Source organism: Catharus ustulatus, chromosome 16 (genome assembly GCF_009819885.2).
Source record: "Catharus ustulatus isolate bCatUst1 chromosome 16, bCatUst1.pri.v2, whole genome shotgun sequence".
Lineage (NCBI taxonomy): Eukaryota > Metazoa > Chordata > Aves > Passeriformes > Turdidae > Catharus > Catharus ustulatus.
In genome coordinates, this window is record NC_046236.1 from 9,786,185 (window position 1) to 9,807,432 (window position 21,248).

At 43.6% G+C, this 21,248-nt stretch overlaps 2 protein-coding genes across 2 annotated transcripts in view; one reads left to right on the top strand and one right to left on the bottom strand.

The window, feature by feature from the left end:
* Positions 1-2,022: 2,022 nt before the first annotated feature.
* BRI3 (brain protein I3) lies at positions 2,023-12,899 on the top strand. The gene is made up of 3 exons (XM_033074438.1): positions 2,023-2,275; positions 3,788-3,905; positions 12,511-12,899. Exons 1-3 carry the CDS (start codon positions 2,107-2,109, stop codon positions 12,641-12,643), a joined length of 420 nt encoding a protein of 139 aa, XP_032930329.1. The 5' UTR covers positions 2,023-2,106; the 3' UTR covers positions 12,644-12,899.
* Positions 12,900-14,021: 1,122 nt separating this feature from the next.
* The window catches only part of BAIAP2L1 (BAR/IMD domain containing adaptor protein 2 like 1), a 36,039-nt gene continuing 28,812 nt past the window's right edge, over positions 14,022-21,248 (bottom strand). The window contains exons 9-14 of the mRNA XM_033073658.1: positions 20,736-20,886; positions 19,421-19,628; positions 19,064-19,141; positions 18,564-18,729; positions 15,159-15,199; positions 14,022-14,616 (exon numbers count right to left, since the gene is read on the bottom strand). Coding sequence (XP_032929549.1) covers positions 14,541-14,616; positions 15,159-15,199; positions 18,564-18,729; positions 19,064-19,141; positions 19,421-19,628; positions 20,736-20,886 — 720 coding nt within the window. The 3' untranslated portion in view covers positions 14,022-14,540. The remainder of the gene's footprint in view (positions 14,617-15,158; positions 15,200-18,563; positions 18,730-19,063; positions 19,142-19,420; positions 19,629-20,735; positions 20,887-21,248) is intronic.

Here is a 21,248-nt window from a genome sequence, read left to right on the forward strand (position 1 = left end):
CAAGAAGTCTCTTTGCTCTGGGTGTCCAATGCTGAGCCCTGCTTTGTTCAATTGCTGGTGTTGCAATAGAGCTCCCATTCTGTAAGGAGCTAACAAGGAAGCTTTTGCAAAGACAGATGAATATAAATGGATTTGCACAGGGTTAATGGGAAGCTCCCTCCCAGTGTGTGGCCTGTGAAAGGTGCATCCTGGGTCTTCTCTAAATGGCTGAAGCCTTGCAAAAGAGAAACAAAACATGCAGATATCCTTCTTCATTTCTGTCCTTCAATTCTTTCCTTACTGCATGAGTCAGGAAAAAAGTTTTCTCTAGTGGACCAAAGCCTTGTCAAGATACCTTCAATCCTATTTCACTGCAGCCTTTGTCCTAATGCAGTCAGAGGGGTTTTGTACAGAGAGGTTTCCTACTGTTGGCTCTTCCCAAAACCTCCTGTCTTTAAAAGAAGGATTTTTCCTTGTTACTTAACATTCATTTTAAGGGAGTATCTTTCCCCTAATGAGGAAGTGCTGCATTGCATTTGTGTCTTAAGATTTTTCATTCAAAAACCTCATGCAATATTTGTACTGCTACAGTTAAAGTAAGCAAGAGAGCCCTCAGAGGAGATCCCTTTCCAGATGGGTCACCTGCAAACCAGAGGAAAGAGGCAGAAGGCAGGAGGGCAGGGACCCCCTCACCATCGTGTGATGCTGGCACTGGCTTGGATTTGGGGTGGCGTGATCTGTGTTCCCATCTGTTTCAAGAATTTGTTCCCTTTTGAAGCAAATTGCTTAATGACTTCTCTTTTTTTTAATGTTTTTTCCTCCCTTCCTATGAAATAGGGTTAACCCTTCCCTGCTGCACAGGACCTGTCATGGGATGGAATCACAGTGTTTGCCATGGTGATAAGGCTGTGCTGGGACCTGTAGTGAAGGACAAACCAGGGATTTCCAAACCAGATTTGGTGAGTCAGACAGCTCAAGGGATAAAGGTGCGGAGGCAAGAGGCAAGAGTTCTAGCTTGAGTAAAAGACATTTAAGATCTTCACAGCATCTGGCCTGGGCAGTCATCAAGAACATGGGTTTCAGCAGCAGCTGAATCTGGTGGGAGTGTTGTTGAACTCGTTCCTGTCGTTTGCTGCGCAGGAAGCCACAGCATCACCTTTGCTTTCCTCTTCCTTCCTGTCGTGTTTGTTTCTTAACTTTATTGTTTCTTTGAACTATGAGAGTTTTCTCCTGCTTTTTTCTCAATTTCTTTTCAAAAACGTTCCTTCTCTTTACAACATTCTTACCCTGCGCCACCATCCCAGAGTTCTTTTCCCCTTAACATCAAGTGCGGCTCTTGGCAGTGGGGATGTAGGAGTTTGCAGAAGTTACTGCGAGAAACCAACCTCACCCTCATCCCCGCAGCAGGGATTGCATTGGCAGGGATTGCATTGCACGGAGCAGCTCAGGTTGGAAGGGACCCCAGGGGCCCGTCGGGTCCGAGCTCCGTGCGCAGGCAGGGTCAGGGCAGAGCCCGGGGCTCAGCCTCGCAGTGTGGGGAGGAACACGGGCAGGAACGAGCGCCTTAAAATCCCTCCCCAGCTTAGTGACAGCAGCGGCCGCTCCCGGTGTTCCAGGGGGGGAACCCGGCACCCCCGGCAGGGCAGCGCCTTCACGGCCCCGCTGACCGGGGCACAGGGCTGTGGGGCTGTCGGTGTCCGTGTGGGTGTCGGTGCAGGGCAGTCGGTGCGGGGCCGGGGCTGTCGGTGCCGCTGCGGGGCTGTGCTGTCCGTGTGGGTGCCGGTGCGGGGCTGTCGGTGTCGGTGCCGGTGCGGGGCTGTGCTGTCCGTGTGGGTGCCGGCCCCGGCGGGGCGCGGCCCCTTTAAGGCCGGGGGCTCCTGCGCCGCCCAGCGGAGTTGCCGCGCGCCGCTCCGGGAGCGGCGTCACGTGGGGCGCGGCGGCCTCGTGACCGGGCGCGAGCGCAGCACCGGCGCCGCCGCTGCCCCGTCCCTGCCCCCGCCGCGGGCCCCTCGCGCCGCCGCCGCCCCCGAGCTCCGGCGCCCCCGGGCGGGGCGGGGCGGGCGGCGCGCGCCGGGCCGGGCGCCGCTTCCTGGTCGGCCCCGCGGGACGAGGCAGCGCCGGCCCAGCATGGACAGCAAACCGCTGCTGCAGGAGCGGCCCCCCGCTTACAGCCCCGCCGCGCCGGGCGCGCCGGGCTACGACTACGGCCACGGCAACTACGGCGCCATCCCCACCCCGCAGCCCGGCTTCCAGCCGCCCCCGCCGTACTCCTACCCGGGCGCCGCGGCCGCCCCAGGTGGGTCCGGGCTGCGCCGACCCGGGGGTGTGGGTGGGGGGTCCCGGTGTGTGGAGAGCCTCGCTGTCCTTCGCTGGGGAGGGGGCGGCTGTGGAGAGCCCCAGTGCTCCGGGGCTGGGCGGGGCGCCCCCGGGGCCGCGGGCTCGGGAGCCGGGCAGGGGCTGGGGCTGGGGCTGGGGCTGGGAGCTCCCGGGCCGCTCCCGCCTGCGGCTCCCCCGGCACGGCGAGGCCCTGGGGGTGTCGCGGCTCCCCCGCTCGGAGGCAGCGCAGGGAGGCGGCGGCGCCGGGATCCCAAAGCGCCATCTCCCTTTCTGCTCCTTCCCTCGGGGCCCCTGAGGTGTTCGCTTTGTGCTCTCCCCAGAATCCCGGCTGGGATTGAGGGCATTCCTCACCCGTGCGGGGTTTCTGCCTCCGAACAACGGCGGAGCTACGGCTGTGCCTGGCACTAAAGCAGACCCCAAACTTGTTCTTTGCCTGCGCTTCGCTGTGCTCTGGTTAATGTTTGTTTTTTCTGATACACTCCAGTAGTCTGGGACAGACTTAGGCAGGTAAGCAGATGTAATATTTTCGTTAACTGAGTTAATACTAACATCTGCCGAAGAAAGAAGTAGCCTGTCAGGGAAGAGGAATGCTTCAAAAGTTATAAAAGTTGCACAGCAGACACAGACCCCTGCCTCTGAGTTGAACCTTGAGGCTATGCATTGATTTTCCTGTTGATAACTTGAAGCTCGTTTTTCTGCAATACAGGTATTAGTGGCTATTTTCAGTTTGAATAGTGAGGTTACCAGGCTTCACAGATGGATAACTTGATTGAGGAAAGTCTGAGAACTTGGGAAATAAGCTCAAAATGGATTATAACTGGGCAAACTGTGTCTTTATTACACTGTGTACATTTAACTGTCCCTTTCAAAGGCTTTTTTTATAGTTTAAAGGTTTTAATGTTGATAAAGCAGTTAAATGCTTCTGTCTTCTCTCTGCAGCCGTTAAAATTACTCATTCTTTTGCTAAAAACATGAACTATCTGAAAGTTGGGGTTTTTCCTGTGCTATCTTTCTACTTGCATCCTATCACTCCTACCTTGCTCTCCAGTTAGAAACTTAGTATATAGAATTTAAGCATGAAACTAGAGGAAGATTTATTCTGCTTCAAATCGTTTGTCTGCTGGAGTGGGACATTCTTGGTACATAACATCCAGAAGTGAAAGCTATGGTGAAAGCCATGGTCATTGTTTAAACAGTTTTTCCCTGGTGCTCAACAACATTGAAACAAAATCTCGAAGTTAATTATTAGCTCTGTGTCCTTTTGGGATGGTTAAATTGATTCTTGGGTTTATGAAGTGGCTTTGCCATTAGATGTGCCCGGTGTTCCAGTTCTGGTTTTGATAGAGCTTAAAGTGCTTAATCAAGACTGCGTTCCCGTTTATTGTTTTCCATGTTTGATGTCATACTTGTTAATTATCCTTGTTCTTTGTGCCTTGTGTGTGGTGATTGAGGGTTTATTTTCTTGTTTTAGGGTATGCTGTTCCTCCACCACCGACATCACAGCCGAACTATTCGAGCACGTACACCATCATCCAACAGCCTGCCACCACCACTTCTGTGGTAGTAGTTGGTGGCTGTCCTGCCTGCAGGTAAAATGCCTCTTGAGGAATTAAACTGTCTTGGGTTTTGTTATTCAATACAGAGGTATCCATACAGTTCCTTGGTTTTCAATAGCTTTTGTGTGTGTGTATTACAATTAACTGAAAAGGCACTAAGATCTGGGAGTGGAATGTGGTTTGTGTAGTGCAGACTTGTCCTGGTGGGCTCGACACACCTGCTATAAATAATGCAAGACACTTCAAACATGCATCTGTTCTTTAAGATGGAGGAAGATCTGTAAATTATACTTTTAATGAAATTGCACTTCAGCAGCAAATTTATCTGGTCAGTTCTTGGGGAAAAGCATGACAGGAAGTCCTTTTTCATGTCTGGTGATGGTGAGTAGCATGATTTTGTTGTGAAACTCTGTGACCATAGTTGCTTCTGGTTTTCTGACAGTCCTGCTGTTGTGGTGTGTGTTCCCATTCCCAGTACAAACTGTGCAAAACCAGGCAGGGTGATTGTCTGTATTGGCTGAAAACATTGGTGGCTTAAAACTTTAAAAGATCTCTAAAAGTCCTTTAACTGCAGAAGAACAGAGAAATTGATAGACCAGACCAAAAATGTCAGTCTGCTGCAGTGGTGAAAACCAGAAAAAGTGGTCAGCTGTTACATGGAGTTGCAGCAAGAGAACAACTTCCCCCTTGGAGATCACAGCCATAAAAAAGGAAGGAGACGCTGTTTCCTCACTGGTGCTGTAAGTCAGCTGAAGTTCCTTTCACTTCTCAGTTCTTCTCTTCCCAGGATACTGGGCTGAGGGATAGCTGCTGGTGCAGTTCAGGCACTGCCCTGCCTGGCCAGCTGTGACTCAAATGCAGGCTCATTCCCCTCTGTTAAAGTGTACAGGAGTTACCCTTGGGGTATCTTGCAAGGAGGCACTTGATATTCTGCAGGTCTGAGCCCTTCCTTCCCTTTCAGAACCTGTAGGAAAACAGACCTGCCCAAGTAGCTGAAGTGATACCAGTTGGGTGTGTGATGAATGTGACAGAGGATGTCATGTGGCAGAGGCTGTAGCCCAAGTGTTGGAATTGGTGTTTGTCTGAGAGTCAATACCTGCCTTCAAAGGTGGATTCAAATAAGAAGTATCCTGTGGTGTTATGTAAAAACAGGTGCCTGTTGAAGTGCCACTAGTTAAGGCTGAAAAACCTGTACCAGTTAGAGCTATTGATCTAGAAGGTGTGTTTTAAACAGTGGGGGAAAGCAAGTGCTGAACTGTTCAGAGGATGTGGTAGATCCTGCCACCTGAGTGATTATATCAACATGCTGATGCTCTAGCTCAGCCAGAAGACAGGGCAGGTGTTGTGCATGGCTTGGAGAGAGGCAGGCAGTGTGCTTATGCAGACAGGCCTTCTGGCCTGACCCCAGGACAGCTCAAAGCATTTTGCTGGGGAAGTGCTCTTGGAAACAACTTAAAATGGCTAGGCTCTTGTTGCTGCTAATTTTTCTTTTTCTGGAAGTTCATAGAATATGCTGAGTTGGAAGGAAATCATCAACATAATTTAGTCCAACTTCTGGCCCTGTATACAGGACACTCCAGGAATCCCACCATATGTCTGAAATCATTGTCCAAACACTCCTTGAACTCAGACAGGCTTGAGGCTTCTGGGATGGTCTAGGAAAGACTTTTGAAACAATCATTTGCACATACAACTTTATATAACTTTAGCCAGTTTTTTTTGCATTCTGTTGTTAGTTGTTTTTAAGTGATCTCACTTGAATAGCTCTCTTAAGTCATCAGGTATGCCCAGCTGGAAGTACCCATTGTGGACTCTTTCCTACAGCAAAATACTCTCTACAAAATCCCTAGTTTACTCTTGGATCCTCAGTTTCTGTGTTAGGCTTTGAAAAAAATAAATTGTGAAAACTGTGAAATACTCTGGGTCAGAGAATCCCCGGAATGAGTAACTGTATCTAGTAATAGTGTGTCAGTCTCTTTTACCATATTACCATGTTTTTTCCTAATTGTGCTTAGAACAGGAGTCAAGTGTCAAGGTAGGAGAGAAAAAGCTCAGATTGCTGGTTTTTTTGAGTAGTCATGGAATTGATAGTGTATTATTTCAGGGGAAAGGACAGGAAGGATGGGTGAAAAGCATAATATTAGAAATATTCATGGGTGCCTGAAGGGCCAGGGCTCATATTCTGGAAGGTTACACTGGCTGCTATGTTAGAGAAAAAACTCAATCCTCTTAGACTTCTCAGGACCTTAAATACAGTTCTAGTTTACTTCCATGCCCTGGAAACCTATTTTATCATGAGTACAGTGTGCAGCTACACTCTGAATACTGCCCTGAAAAGTTGAAAGGGCATTGAAAAATATTAAAAGCTATTGATGGTATATAAAAAACTTTGTTATTAAACTACCAGTTCAGTTGTCCTGTTAGTTTCCTGATTTGATGGTGCATGATCGTTAGGGATTGTTGCTTCTCTTCTCATCTGCTTCAGATCACCAGGAGCAGCCTTGTGTGTGGCTGTGGAATGATGTAAATGATGGAGTAACCTAAAGGCCATCAAGAGGATTCCTGCCATCAGAAATACAAAGCAGTCTGTTGCATTATTTGTGTTCCTGATTGAAACCAAAACCATTTCCAACTTAAAATAGATGATGTTGAGGAGAAATACACAGTATTGGTCTGTTACTTGAATTGGTGTCTATTTTACTGCAGTCATGAGTGATCTTGGGGTTAATAAGCTGGCTCGAGTACAGTTGATCTTCAGGCTTTTTTTAATGGTATTTAGTCATAAGAAGTACAAAGTATCTCCAGAAGTAGCCTCTCTGAAGTTGGTAATATGGCTGTGGTGGCTGGTAATTGCATTCCTGCCCTCTCCCTCTGAAGCACTGCTGCCATCTGAGGGATGAGTGTCCTGTCTCACAAGCTGTGCCCCTTGCTCAGAGCTATTCCTTACATTGATCTCATTTATCACTGGGCAGTGTTGCTTACTAGTTACAGACTTGAGTATTAATGTGTGTCCCATCCTTCCTTGCACTCTCAGAATGTCCTTGGTGGCTGTAATCCTGTTGTCTTGGTGTGTGTTATTCTCTCAGCCCTGATGTACAGAGAATTAAACTGAGTTACACAGTCTTGTCAGCTTTATGGTTTCTATTTGACATTTAAGGTTTGGCCAAGTCCTGCTTTTAATCTATTTTATGTTCCCGAGTATATATTGAGTCATTACAGGCACTGACTTTAGATATCCTGCTGTGGAATTCTTTTTAGCTTGGAGTATGCAGCCTGGCTGATTTACTTGTGGTCACTTTCATTTTCTTTTTCTCTGTCTTTTGTTGTTGGCGATAACTAACTGCTCAGGAATGTTTGCTTTGCTGTTATTTAACAGAAGAAAGGTCTTTGTAAAAACTGTAAAAACCTTCTCTTGATCTGATGATTGCAAAAGCCAGTTCCTTCAAAATCTAGGAGAGAGCCTGTGATGGCCCCTGTTGGGGTTTTATTTTCCTGTTCAACCATGTTCAGTTGATTGGGAGAAAGAGCAAGGGACAGGACCTGACACTGCTGCAGCTTTCACTTCTGACAGCTACAGTGCATCTGATGGACCAGAATTGTAGTGGGTCTCACATTATGCCAACACTGAGGCTTCTTCCTGAACTGGAAGATGAGACAAGTTTAAAATAGTATTTATTCTGAGATGTCTTATAGCATTCTCCCTGCCACAGGTATAGTTTTGGTTTGTTGTTGTGCTGGGTTTTTTTAATTACTGGGGCTTTGTTTGACTTGAGAGAGTTGTAACTTCTCAGGTTTTGGTTGAAATTTTGTTTTTGTCAATTACACACATGTCTCCTGAGGGAGTAGACTAGAAAAATTGCACTTAGCTGATCAAGTCCTTCCAAGTTTCAGTCTTCTATTATTTCAGTCCCAAATGCTGTGTGGGCTTTGATAAAAGGCTGCTCAGGATACATGCTTTCTGTAGTTATTCACAACTATATTTAAACTTCATGTAAATATTCTTAATATAATTTAATTATATTCACTGGTTAAATATGCAAGGAATTTGAAGAAAGGCAACAGCAAAACACCTGTTTAGAGAGCAGGTCTGCTAGTGTGAGCAAACCTGAGGATTTTTGGTTTCCAGCAGCAAGCTGGAGATTCTTTTGAACCTTGTGAGGGAATCAAACTTTGCAGTACCTTTTTGAGAGTGCTGTGAAGAGGACAGGGAAGAAGAAAGCCTTGATCCAGCAGACTTTGGGCAGATGCCACGAGTGCCCTTTGGAATTCTTGACTGGGAGAGCTGGGACTTTTCCTGGCTCAACAGCAGCTGCTGAGCAGGAAGCTGCTCGCTGAGCCCTGCAGAGAGGAGGGGTAAGCCTGTAGCAGGGTCCCAAATGGGAACAGCACAACTCTGGCTGCTTCTGAGGGGTTTTGTTCATTGGTCTGACCTAATTTGCAGACAATAATCAAAACACATTAATCTCATAAAGTCTCATTTCTTAGAAAAATGAGGCACAGCAGGAATGTATTCCCTAATGGGACTGTATAAAAATGATAATCTGGTCTCTAATGCCTAGTCTGTCACTGGCCCCAAATTACATAAATTTTTTTTCTTTGAGTCTCCATTTGAAGGATTTCATTGTAGCAGTGAGTTGTTCTGGGAGAGAGGAGGGAGCTGCCCTTGTTTGTTGGCCACCACAGTGGTGCTGATTGGGCTGTGTGTGCAGACGAGGACAAACCCCAGCAGGGCTCAGTGTGGTTCACCCTGCTGCATGTGCACCCCTCAGGGAGCTCTGACCTGTGTGCTCTGCCTTGTTTGCCAGGCTGGGCTGCTGGTGTGAAGCCTTGAGGCTCATCTCCTGATTAGAACTGGAATTACAGCAGTGGTGCTCCTGCAGCAGGGAAGGCTAGTGCTTTGGAGGCATTTCAAGAAAGACAAACAGCTAGATAAAGGCTGCTCCCATTGCCAGGATTCCTCTGCTTCTGCAGCAGGCCTCTGTATAAGAAATGAGGCCTAAAGCATAAAGAAATTCAGATAAATCTGTAAATTCTGTTGTACCTCTTACTTGGAAGTGATTTTTAAGGATACTTGCATTTACATATATTTACATCTTCTGCTGAGGAGGGCAAGCCAGTGGCTGCATGGAGATTTGAGCTGCTTCTTGTGCATATGGATCAACAACCATTCAAGAGACCATCAAGCTGGGACTGGAGGAGCTGATACCCCTCTTCATAGAAATCAAAACTGCAGTTTACTTACTAGTGCTTACTCAGTAGTTCCATATGTAATTGCCAATTCTTTTTCTTTTGCATCTGCAGGTGGGATTTGAACATTCTGACCATAGCTGTTGCATTAGCCAGGAGATGATAAAGAATCTCTGGCTGGTTTTGTTTCTGTGTTCAGAATTAGATTTTGTGTGTAGCTGCCATAGTCCATGCTTGTCCCTGGTCTGATGTTTCCATTCAAATTTTGAAACTCAACCAACCTCTGTGGCAGAAAATGGGATATGGTTGGAAAGTTCCAGGTGGTTGGTCAGTTATCTGTGTGGATAGCAGTTTTCTCAAGTGCAGTTTCTTTTCATGTCTTGCAGGGCTTGTGGTACAGTCAGCCTGTCTCTGATTACCTGGGGTGACCCTTTGAATGTATTTGTAAGGTCTAAAAATGCTGATAAGCCCACATTTAAATACTGTGATGTAGTGATAAGTCTAGAACTGCACGTGTTAAATCGGCCCAGTGCTGTGCTCACAGATCTCATTATCAACCCTCTCATCCTGAGCATCTGACTTAAGATCTTAATGTTTTAAGAGTTACTTTGAGAAAGGGGGGTATCTGAAAAACAGTTTGGTTTCAAGTACCTGTCAGTGGGCATAATTGACCTTACTGTATGGAATTGGCAGCTGCAGTTATAGCTTAAATGCAAGATGCTGCTTGCAGTATAAATAAACCTTTCCACTTTATTTTTAGAGTGGGAGTGGTGCAGTTATAATCAGCTTTTATGTGGTTTATGCTGTAGAAGAAAATTTATGTTCGGTTATGTTAGTGAATCCACAGTTTGAATATGGAGTCTCTAATTACTCCACATCTCAAGTAAGATATACAAGCAGAAAATATTCATACTCTCCCTTATAAAAAGTTTTTTTTTTTTCTTTTTAAATTTAGTAACTAGCTAAGCAGTGGTTGGGTAAGTGTTCCTCTAAAATTAGGTGCTGACATAAATCAGCAGAAGCCAAGAAGTGTTTGTGTGGCTAATGCTGTAATCACACTGTTAGACGTGATTGGAGCTCTGAAACAACAGGTATGGTGTGGAGGTCATGCAGGCACAGCTCAGGTGAGTGTCCCCTGGAGCTGCCTTGATCTGCTGCTGGCCTGGGCTGTCCCTGTTCTTCTCCAGTGCTAACCCAGCAGTGCTCCCTGTGCCTTGCTTTGTCCCTCTCTGGGCCTTTTCCCTTATTCTGGTGTTGAATATGGATGGCAATTTTTTAATGTTTAGTTTTAGTTTAACTTGGCATTTTGCACTACCACAAAACACTTCTGAGTAACTCTCTTTAGGGGGAAGGGAGTTTAAAAGAAATTATTTTTAAAGTGTCAAGGACATGTGCTTACCAATGGACTTGGGCCCTGCAAGGTGATCAAGAGGGTTGATTGGAATGGTTGGGCTGTGCTCATCACTGATGGGGCTCACCAGCAGTCCCCTCATTGATCCCTCTGTTTGATTAATGTCTTTATTCTTTAAGGCCACATCAATAGGCTGCTTATACTCTTAACAAAGCACACTGGCTTACTTGTCACAAATGCAGGTTTCAGGGTAGGAATTGAATATGGAATTATTAAGAGACAAGGAGAAGATTTCAAAACAGTAAAGAAGCAGGAGTTGGATTCCTAAAGGAGCAACTGCTCAGTGTGTGTGAAAGGAAAAGAAGGCATTAGTGTGCCAGCAGGGCAGGAAATGCAACAGCTGTAATGTGCTGTGTACTGTACTTGGTGTGCATTTTCCAAACAGTGTCATTTGTGATGTCATTGAAATGCCTGGAAAAGGGGCTTTGCCTAATTTGGGTGGATCTGCAGTGTGAAAACTGCATCTTGAATTACTCAGAAACCTCGAGAATGTGCCTGAGCCTCAGTATATCCAGTGTGTTACTGGGTTAACCTGTGGACAGGGGAAAAGGAGAGGCCTCACCTCCTGAGCTTGTGCTGCTGGTTTCTGTTTGGTCTGAGGGTGGTCAGCATTTCGTGCATTTCCCAAGTGCAAATTGCCAAATTCAGCTGCTTCATCCAGACCTGAGGGTTCTGGCTGAACACTGCACTGTCCTTTTTATTCCTGTATCTGTAACTGGTCTGGTCCCTGAATTTCTTTGCATTCCTACTCTAGTAGCAGAGTGTTCCCAGGAGATGGCACTTCCCTGAGCTCCAGCTCTCAGGGCAGGCACTTTTTTTTTGCCACAACAATGCAAGATTACTCTTGCATATCTGTGTGCCCAGAGATGAGCTCTGCAGAAGTGTTCTGCTTCAAGACACACTTCTCAGGATTTCAGATCCAACCCTTTTCCCAGCAGAGTAGTAGTTGTTTTGTAGAGAAAGTTTCAGAGTGCAGATACTGCTGTTCTCTCCCCATGGCTCCAGAGCACTTCAGGAGAGCCTCCTGTTCTTCCCTCACAGCTCATGTTCTGCTGAGTTTGTGGGAGTAGCCACAATGTCCAGCACAGACTGCACAAGTCTGAGCTGTGGGACACTTGTGTGCTGTGACTCCAGTCTATGTGGTGATATGACCTTTGTCTACATTTTTTAGTTGCCTTAGAAGAGTGTTATCTGAGGACATGAAATGATAAAAGCTACTGCTGGGATCAGTGGTAACCTGACAGTTCCTTTATTTTGTACCAGATGCAGAGTTAACTTCTAGCTCTGCAAGCAGAAATAAAGTTCATTAAAGTGAGGGAAAGCTTAAGGGGAGCACAAACTTGCATAAGCAGCAGAATTTCAAGAACTTGGAAAAGCCTTTGGCTTCTGATGAAGGCTGAGGGGAAGGGGAATGGTTCCCAAGTTTGATCAAGTTGCAGTGTTTCAGGGAATTGCTGTAAGAAATGGTCTCTTGGCTTTATTTACATGTTCAGGAGCTTGTCCCTGACTGCAGACAGGGAAACTGCAGCTCCTTGGCCCTGCTCACAGCCTGCACCTCAGGGTCACTCAGCTCTGTTTGTGTGGACTTTCACTGTACCAGGAGGATACATTTTGTTTGAGTGTTCTGCTGAACTCCAAATCTTGACTATTTAATGTAACTGCACAAATTTCTAAAGTCTGAGTTCTCTGGTTTACTGTCTGTCTTTATTTTGGGGGATGCTCAGATGCAACACTTCAGAAAGGAGTCAGGGACTGAAATGGAGGCAAATTTCTGCTGTCATAGGATTGTGCTGAAAGAAAATTTCCAGGTGGTCATGGAGTTGGGAGTCAGCTGGAGCCATGTGACATCAATAATTAGTTCCTCTACAGTTGTAAAGGGAAATCAGTTATGAGAAGTAGAAACCAGGAACAAAGCCCAAACCTTGTACTTTATCTTGCTCTATAAAATGATGTGGTTTCTCGTGACTGCCAAAGCAGAGTGATGACTTGGTGGCAAACTTGGCGAGTGTCCTTGACTGAGTCTGTTTTCCCTTTTTGCAGGGTTGGCGTGTTGGAGGACACCTTCACTTGTCTTGGTGTTTTGTGTGCCATTGTGTTCTTTCCAATTGGGATTCTGTTCTGCCTTGCACTGAGGCAGAGAAGATGCCCTAACTGTGGGGCAGCTTTTGGCTGAGGGGCTGAACGTGGACGTGCTTACAGAAGCTACAACTGTTAGCATACTCTTTCTAATGTAAATGTCATGTACAATCATTTTATTTGCTTCAGACCTGTTTTGTAAAGTGTGAAGGAATTTAGTCTCTTGCATGTAATTTAAACTTAATCTTCTATGAGCATGTGCATTGCAAAACATGAAAACCTGACTTGTTTTCCATGTTTAGTGGCACCTGTTGAAAACTAAATAAAACTGCTTTTCCTTTTGCAATCCTCAACTTGTGGCTGGATTATTAAGTATGTTACTGACATGTATGATCCTGTGTAGTCTGAAAGCAGAGTAGTAATCCTAGCTACAACAAGGGGTAAGTATGTCCCAGAATCCTTATGATGATGATAAATGATGTTTAAGACTCCACATGTTTAGGGCATCAGGTATTTGAGGGAAGTGTTGTAAGTGCTGTGTGTGCTACTTCTGGCAACAGCTCCTCTCCCTCACTGCAGACACAAGTAATAACACACAGTCAGAGCCCTGTTTTAATTAGTGAGGGTTTTGTATCATGCAGGGGCTGGTGTTGGTTCACAGGCAGCAGAACCTTCTGCCTGCAGCAGGAAGATGTTGGGGCACTGCCAACCACGAGCTGCCCTGAGTAAAGGGCTTTTGCATCTTAGATTGTTTCGATTGTTTAATTCTGATACTGAATTATTGACAGCTCAGACAGGCTAGGTTGAGTTGCCTCCACTGTGCTTTAGAAGATGGGCTGAGGTGTAAGTTACCCCTCTGAAAAGCTGGTGTTTCAGGTGGGGATGTTTGTGCAGGGCTCTCTGGCAGACTGTCCTCAGCCTTGAACTTGAAAGGCAGGGTGAGAGGAGCCAGCACATGCTCATATACTATTTTTTGATACTAAGTAACTGAAAGGCATTTCACATGACTTGAATTCACTGTTTATAGTAGTAGAAGTAGGCACCACTAAAGGAATGAGCCAGGGGATTCTGCAGGAAATGTGCATGTGTAAAATAGAATGATTTAGAGTAAGGATTAATCACAGCCCAGCTCTGCTGTGGCTGAAGTTAAAAGCTCAGTTTCACTTAGCTACTGCATTGTGCTAGCACTCAGGCCTTTGTTCAGCTCCTTAACCAAAAATTTTCAACTTTAGGATGTTTTCCTTTTGGGTACACTGCAGTAATGGAGGAACTTCAAAGGCTGCTTTTTATATTGGCATTTGAGAAAAAATCATGGCACTGCTTTATTAGGACCTTTTATCAGACTAAAGTTTGACAATAGTTTTTAAAGACAAATCACTGAAGAATGTGTTGACAGTATAGCACAGACTAAAAATTAATTTCTGTTGATACCTGGAATTTGTGTGTGAACATTAAGCAAGGCATTACAAGTTGTCTATTCTTAAGGGGATAAATATTTATTTATAACCTAAGGTATCTTTCTTACACAAAATAACATATAATCATTTATACAGGCAATTCTCTATTCTGGAATAAGGCAGTTGTTACATTGTTCTGTTTAAAAAAAAAATCACTGTTATCTTTAGTAGGTGGCATATGCAGGCTTATATTCTAGAACTTATCATTGCAGCTTCCAGGTAATGAATGCCAAAGATTCTGTGAGCTATTGCTTACTCTGATTCACTAGAGTATCCAAACTATCTCTAGTATTTTCACAATTCCTACTACAAAAAAAAGGCATACTGTAAAGTCAAGCCCAGGTGCTCAAACACTAGCCCAAAGCAATTACCTCATTAGAAACTATAGGTTTAAAAAACATCAGAGCTCCATTCCTGCATGTGTCTATTGTACAGTAATTACATTTAAATAAATTTTTAGGACAAATTGAGAAAGTAATTGTCATTGCTGGAACTGGGTGTTGATAAGGAGGAAGCACACGTGTCTGAGCCGTGTATTCATCGGATAATCGGTGCTGATCTGTCATTTGTTACTGTGGGTCTGAGTTTCACCGTTGCAAAGGGGTTTTCTCCACTGAAAAGAAATGCATGAAGTTACTTGAAGGCTTTCTGCAATCCAACCCCAAATTAATTCATTCAGGTCCTCCATCCAAGCTATTGTCAAACACTAAGTTATGGTTCTGAGACTCAGGGATTCAGTGCAACTCTTAGTTTAACTTGAATTTTTAAAATGAGGTTACACATGAAGAATCACTTTTCTGTGAGCCAAAAATTTGGGAAGTTAATGCCCAGTTACATCTGGACTTTTTAAAATAGCTCCCAATCTTCAAAGATTTTTACTTTTAACCCACAAAGTCAGTTAAAACCTTTCTTTAAGTCCTGCTCCCTGTCAAGCTACTGGAGAAACATGTTTTTCTGAGAAGGGCCTGTGTACTGTACTGCACTTGATGCCACTCTTGAGGCAAGTGCAACTAATTTTAGCCATATTGTTCTAGCAGTGCCTGGGAAAGGTCACAGAGAAATTAATGATAAACATCCTTATTTCCCCTTATAATCAATAAAATTAAATAAGCCAATATAAAAACACAACACAATCAGTGTAAAAAAGTATTTTACCTTAGAAAAGGTGGTTTTATAATGCCATTCATGTCAGGTTTCTGTGGAAGAAAAAAAAGGTATTTACATGAATTTGTAGAAATGTGCTACAGGTGATCTTGCTGCCTGCTAAGGGAAAGAGAGCCTGTAATTAATCTGTATGGCCAGTTTGCTTTTATTACTTCAAATTTCAGTGCTGAACCAAAGCCTGTCAGGCTTTCCATTCCAGGCACGCTGTGTTTCATTCAGCAGGTTCTTAACTCATGCTTGCCTTGTGATTTCAATGAAATTGCTCAAGTACATCAGTTGTAAATAGACTTAGACCTTAGAATTAGGCCTAATTAGCCCTTAAAATTAAGAAAAATGAATAGACCTTACTGAAAACCAAGCCTCCTCAAAGCTATGTCAACTATTAAATCTTTTTTATAGTTGATACTGTTGTGCGTATTACTGTCTTGTGTAGCACAGCATGAACAGTTTAACTGGCCAGAACCATTCCTCATCTTTCCTTGAAATCCTGAGCTATTTTTTCTGTGTATTCTGAAACAAAAATAAGATGCCTTGAATCATTTCCTGCTTCTGCATAGGAGGCCCAGTGAACAGACTGTTTTACACGTCTGTAATCCTGTATGAGTGTACAAGCCAGCCCAGTAGAATGTTGGGCTTATTTCCAAAGCCTATGGAGGTGTGGGGGTTGGGGACTTGCAGGGAAGCAGGAAAGACAAGGAAGTTCTGCAAGAAGGAAAATAAATAGTGATTTTGGAACAAAACACATGATTGCAAGTGCAGCAGCTCTCCTCAAAAGTTGTCCTAAGATGGGGTCAAGCAGTTGCTGTGAGTTAGGAGGTGCCTCAACAAAAGTGGTCATTGTTCTGTACTCCAGAGCTTCTAATTTATTTTAGCCTTGCTTTTGCTGTGGAAATTTAGATTATCAAAAAAGATGTATTTGTTTTCCACTCCTAGGAGCTATCAGTTTCCATTCTGGCCTCCAAAGAGATTGTATTGCTTTAATTAGAGCTCTGCCAACTAACTGATCTGCCATTCCTCTTGAGTTTCTGGTTCAACAGGAATGTTAGTCCACAAGCCTTAAATTTATTCCTAGACCCCCTGACCCAATGCCACAAACCAAAACAAGCCTTAAGATGCCTGTTTCTGAGAATGGAGTGACCACAGCAGAACAGTGCAGGGATCCTGAGAGCATTTCACACATTCTGTAATTCTTTTAAGCTCTTTAGTCAGTCACCTGGTCCCAGGGCATGGAGCTCTCCCTGCTGCACTGGCACCTCCCAAGGGCTTTGGACATAATCACACCTGAAAGCCAAGCTGATGCTGCAGGCCTGAACAGCAAGGAACAGGCTGAGGGAGCCATGGATCAGTTCTGACATTACACCATTACTGAGGCTCATGGCTCCTTCATTCAAAAATGAAAACCACAAATATGCCAAAATACAGATGCTGGTCTTCAGAATAATTTTAGAAGTTCCTAGATATTTGTTTTGAAAGTAACTGAACACTGAGATTTAGGTCATGTTTCCTGATAGTCATTTCATGCAGCAGAAAAGCTTCATTCCTCACAGAAAACACTCCCAGAAACATCACTGCACAACCTGCACACTTCCTACACCACAAGGGTCATTGCTGAGAAATAAACCCACTTACTTGAATGTGAATTCAAATATATATGCTAATATGAAACTGTTCTGGCTCCCCCAAAAAGTGCAAATCTTTTGTGTAGGAATATTTAGATAAAAAAAAAAGGGCATCCCAAAACATGACTCATAATGAAATGGAGTAAGATCTCTAACTGAGAGTAGCTTCACAAATCTCCAGCAACAACTTTCACACTTTCTTTCACACTTTTTATGTTTGTACAGTGAGGTAACCTATTATTTTAAGAACTAGACACAAGTCTGTGATTTGATTACAGAAGTGATTGCTTTGAAAACACTCTATTCACAAGAAACAAAATTAATATAATTCCTTTCCTCCCATTTGTTAAAATCATGTATTTCTCCATATTTCTGAAATGCAGATAATAGCCTAAAATGCATATGTTACAGTCAGTTTATGTAATTTATGCCATACTTGTCTTTCCCATGTTTTGTATTTTTTTCTGGAGTTCTAGAGTGATGCATTTGAAGTGATTATTAGTGATTATTAAGTGAATACTTCTCTTCTTACTTATTTTAAATACAGTTCATTTTCTTTGCTAGCCAGTATAACAAAAAGCCCTGATAATGCCCAACAGCTCTAGGTAAGAAACGCTGTTCATGTACCCAACATCCTAAGAGTAGACTTTAAAGGACTAGGAGAGGAGGTTTCATTAAAGACAGCCATTGTTTCCTGATGCCTTTCTATTTCACAGAATACTTGTATAAGTTGTCATCCTCTGGACTCTTTCACCACTAATCAAGATGTGGTGTAACAAGCTTTCAGTTTCTGCTTTTTAAATTTCTTAGTTTTACTTCCACAAAGCACAAATTTACAAAGGCCACTCCAATTTCTACTGTAGGATTCACCAGATTTCACTTAGAAAGCAGAAACATCTGTCAGCAGGTCAACCCATAATTTTAGATCCTACATTGAGAGATATATTAATATTTTAGTCATACCTATAGCAAATACAACTTTTTAGCTACTGGCAGGCAATTGTGTTATTCTTTGATTCCTGAGGTTTCCTATGGCACTGACTAATGGAACTTTGCATCTCACTTTGGTACAGGGTCTTATATTTTAGCAATGCTAACCTTATTTTATTTAATTAGGTCTTTTGCTGTCAAAATGTGATCTCTGCTTTAAGAGGCTTTTTGGAGACAGTCTCAAAAACATCACCCTTGCATACACATCAGCAAAATACTTAAAATAAGCAGCAAGAAAAAAGCTAGTAATTGCCTAATTTGATTAGTTTTCATTTTGAATCATTTTGAATGCTGCCTAAATAGCAGGAATAATGGCATTGTAATACATTATCTGTTCATAAAAATGTATTTTCACTTAGCTGTAGCTTTGCTGAATTACAGCCAGGGGTTAGTACAGCTCTCCCTCAGCAATAGCTGCGCACCCATGGGGTTCTTTAACAGAGTTTATGCTGCTCTAAGTCCCCTGTGCCCCGCAGCTCTGACATCACTGCAGGTGATGGATTTGTACTGCTTTCTGTGAGAACTTCTTTCCATGTTTGACAGATTCCATTGCTGAGAAGTTCTGTGCAGGGTAAATCTCCTGCTACTGGCAGTTCTGTCCCTGAGCAATTCTCCCTTCCTGTGAGGATGGACGGACTGAAATGGCAAAGCCCCTGATACTCCTGGTGCCAGCAGGGCCCGAGGGCTGAAGTGCAGCACAGGTAGGTGAGGTGGGAGATGCCAGGGGCTCACAAAGAGCCCATCCAAGCAGGGTGGGGTGTGTGGATTCCCTGCCCCAGGCACTCACCGGGCCTGCCTGCTCCGCTCTGTCGCTCGGAGGTTTCCCAGCAGCTCCTTTGGCAGGCTCCATCCGTCTGTCTGGCTGTGCAGCCCCCAGGTAGTCTGGTGGTGGGAGGACAACTTCTCCTTTCTCCACAAGGTTCACAGAACTAACACTTCGGATTGGTGCAGGGCTGCAAGACAGAACCCAACAAACGCCATTCTCAGGTGCCAGAATCCATCTCTCGCTTCTCCTGAGCACCAGGAAAGCACGGGAGTGAATAATGGGGTGCAATGTCCTGGAGCCAGAGGGACTCTGAATTAAGGCTGCTCTAAAGCTACTCCTTGGGTCTGTGTGTAACCATTAAAACACTTTATTAACATTATTAAGGCACTGTACTACAAAGTGTTGGAGAGTATTTACTGTACATGCTGCTGAACCTCAAAGAACATGAGCACAAAAATAACATTTTAAATAAGTGTTAGTGAAGATCTGTGCAGTTGTGCAAATGCCACCCAAAATGTTACCTTGGCACTGGGGCAAAGGATTTTTCTTCTGCTGATTCATCCAGTGGTCTGGTGTATGATGATGGAAACCATCCTTTTCTGTAAAGGGAAAGGTTTTTTATATTATATAAAATTGGAAAGATCTTTCAAAATACAACAGTAGACTCAGCATACAGATTTTACTTTTGAAGATACCAAATTCTGATGATGCTAGAACTAAATATGTGCAGAGATTTTCCTCAGAGGGAGACCCCAAATCCCTAGTCAGTGACAGCCAGTAAGAAAGGTGGAAAACAATTTACTAATGTCTGCTAACATATTGTGGTGAGAAATGCTTTTACTTCATGTTCAAGGTGGGTAATATATTGATTATCTTACAGTCTGGTTGTGTCATGCTCCCCATAAAGCCAGCCATCCTTTTCCTCAGCCACCAGCAGGGTGATGATATCCCCCTGGGCAAAGCTGAGCAATGTCTTGTTGTTTCCAGCAGTATGTGGGAAGATTGTCTTCACTTTCTGCCTTTTCATTGTATTTAATCCCGTGGCAACAGAAGTTGAACGTGATAAATTGGCATAATCTGAATTCTCTGTCCAAAAAAAGGAAAAAAAAACCCCAAAAATTAGATACACAGAAATAAATGCAATTAGTAATCTGAGAGGAAAAAAATAAAGTGCAAATAGAGTTCTGAGACTTTGTACTTAGACACCTCTCACTGCCAGTGTTTCTTATCACCATGAAGTTCTTAACTGCATGTGCCTTTAGAAGCACACACCCAACATAATAAAGTGCAACCAACAGGCAAAAAAGGTTCTGTAAGTTTTAACTGGCTACTTCTTTCCTCTTTTGCCATGAAAAGTACTAAACAATCACAGCTGTAAAAGGTCTTTGAAAATTTTCCCTTCTGAAAAAAGGAACTGTGTATAAAATCCAACTTTCATTTTCAAATGTGCCTCAACACAGCTTCAGCACTGGGGAGACTTGCATGCACTTGGCACTTTCTGGACATGAGCTGTTTATCAGAAAAAAATAAAGGAGGGCTTAAAACTGTATGTTATTTGACTAGTACATTATATTGTAAATGCATTTTTAAGGAAAAAATGCTGGAATTTCTATTATACATTGAAGAGTTCTGCATTTCTTATGCTGTGGTCTAGGCCTAGTTCTTTCCTATATCACAGAAAGTATAAAAATCTAATATAAAATATTAGACACTTGAGAAGCAAATCTTATTAGCACTTTCAGTTTCAGGAAAAGAACTACAAGACTGTGTGCATTTTCTCCCATGTGCATTTCTCCCTTACTGCTACATGCCCTTAAAGTAAACCAGAGTGAGACTGTCAGTGTTTGTTGTGTGCACTGAACACTCAGATGTATCCTGCTCAAAATCATGGAGTGCCTTCTGCTGATAACATTGCAAGCCATGAGAATAGTTAAGTTGGGTTAATCAGTGACAAACAGAAAGTGATTAAAATGGAAAGTACCTATCCTAACTGCATTTTAGTGCAAACATTTAGCTTATAACAGATCTCTCTCTTGTTAGGTAACTTATATAAATCCTTTATAAAGACCATTTCCTACTCCCCTATACATCCTGGCATTCACATCACTGTGGTAGCAGAGAAGCCCTGAGGTGATTTTGAGCACTGCAGGATGTCATTCACACTTCCCCACTTTGCAGGGAAGGGACACTCACCTGCTGAGTGATTCAGGTTCTCATGAGGTGCTTTGGGAGCTGCTGCAGGATTGTTGAACATGTCCACGAGTGGGCTCGTGTACGCCCTGCCTGTGGGAGCTGGGGGCACTTTGGATGCGTTTTCTTGGTGAGGATAAAAATCATTTCCAATCTGGAGCCACAAAAACAACAGTGTCACAATGCTGAGGGAACAGCAATAACTTTTTTTCAAGATTAAATTCTAGAGAGCAATGCTTAAGTATTCCTAAAGGATACACATTTAAACATGACATAAAGCCCACATGTTCCTATGGAATTGCTGATGGAAGGTTTGTAAGAGGCTTGATAAACTCTTGCTAGTGGGAAGGCTACAGTAGCCTTTTTTCTGCAAATAGCATGTTGATCTCCAGATTTTTCTTGTTTAGATGTTTACTATAATCATTGAGAAATTCAACAACTAATGATGACATAACCAGCAGAAATGAGAATTTCACTTGTACTCTAATAAGCTAATAATTATGAAGGGAAGAAGGA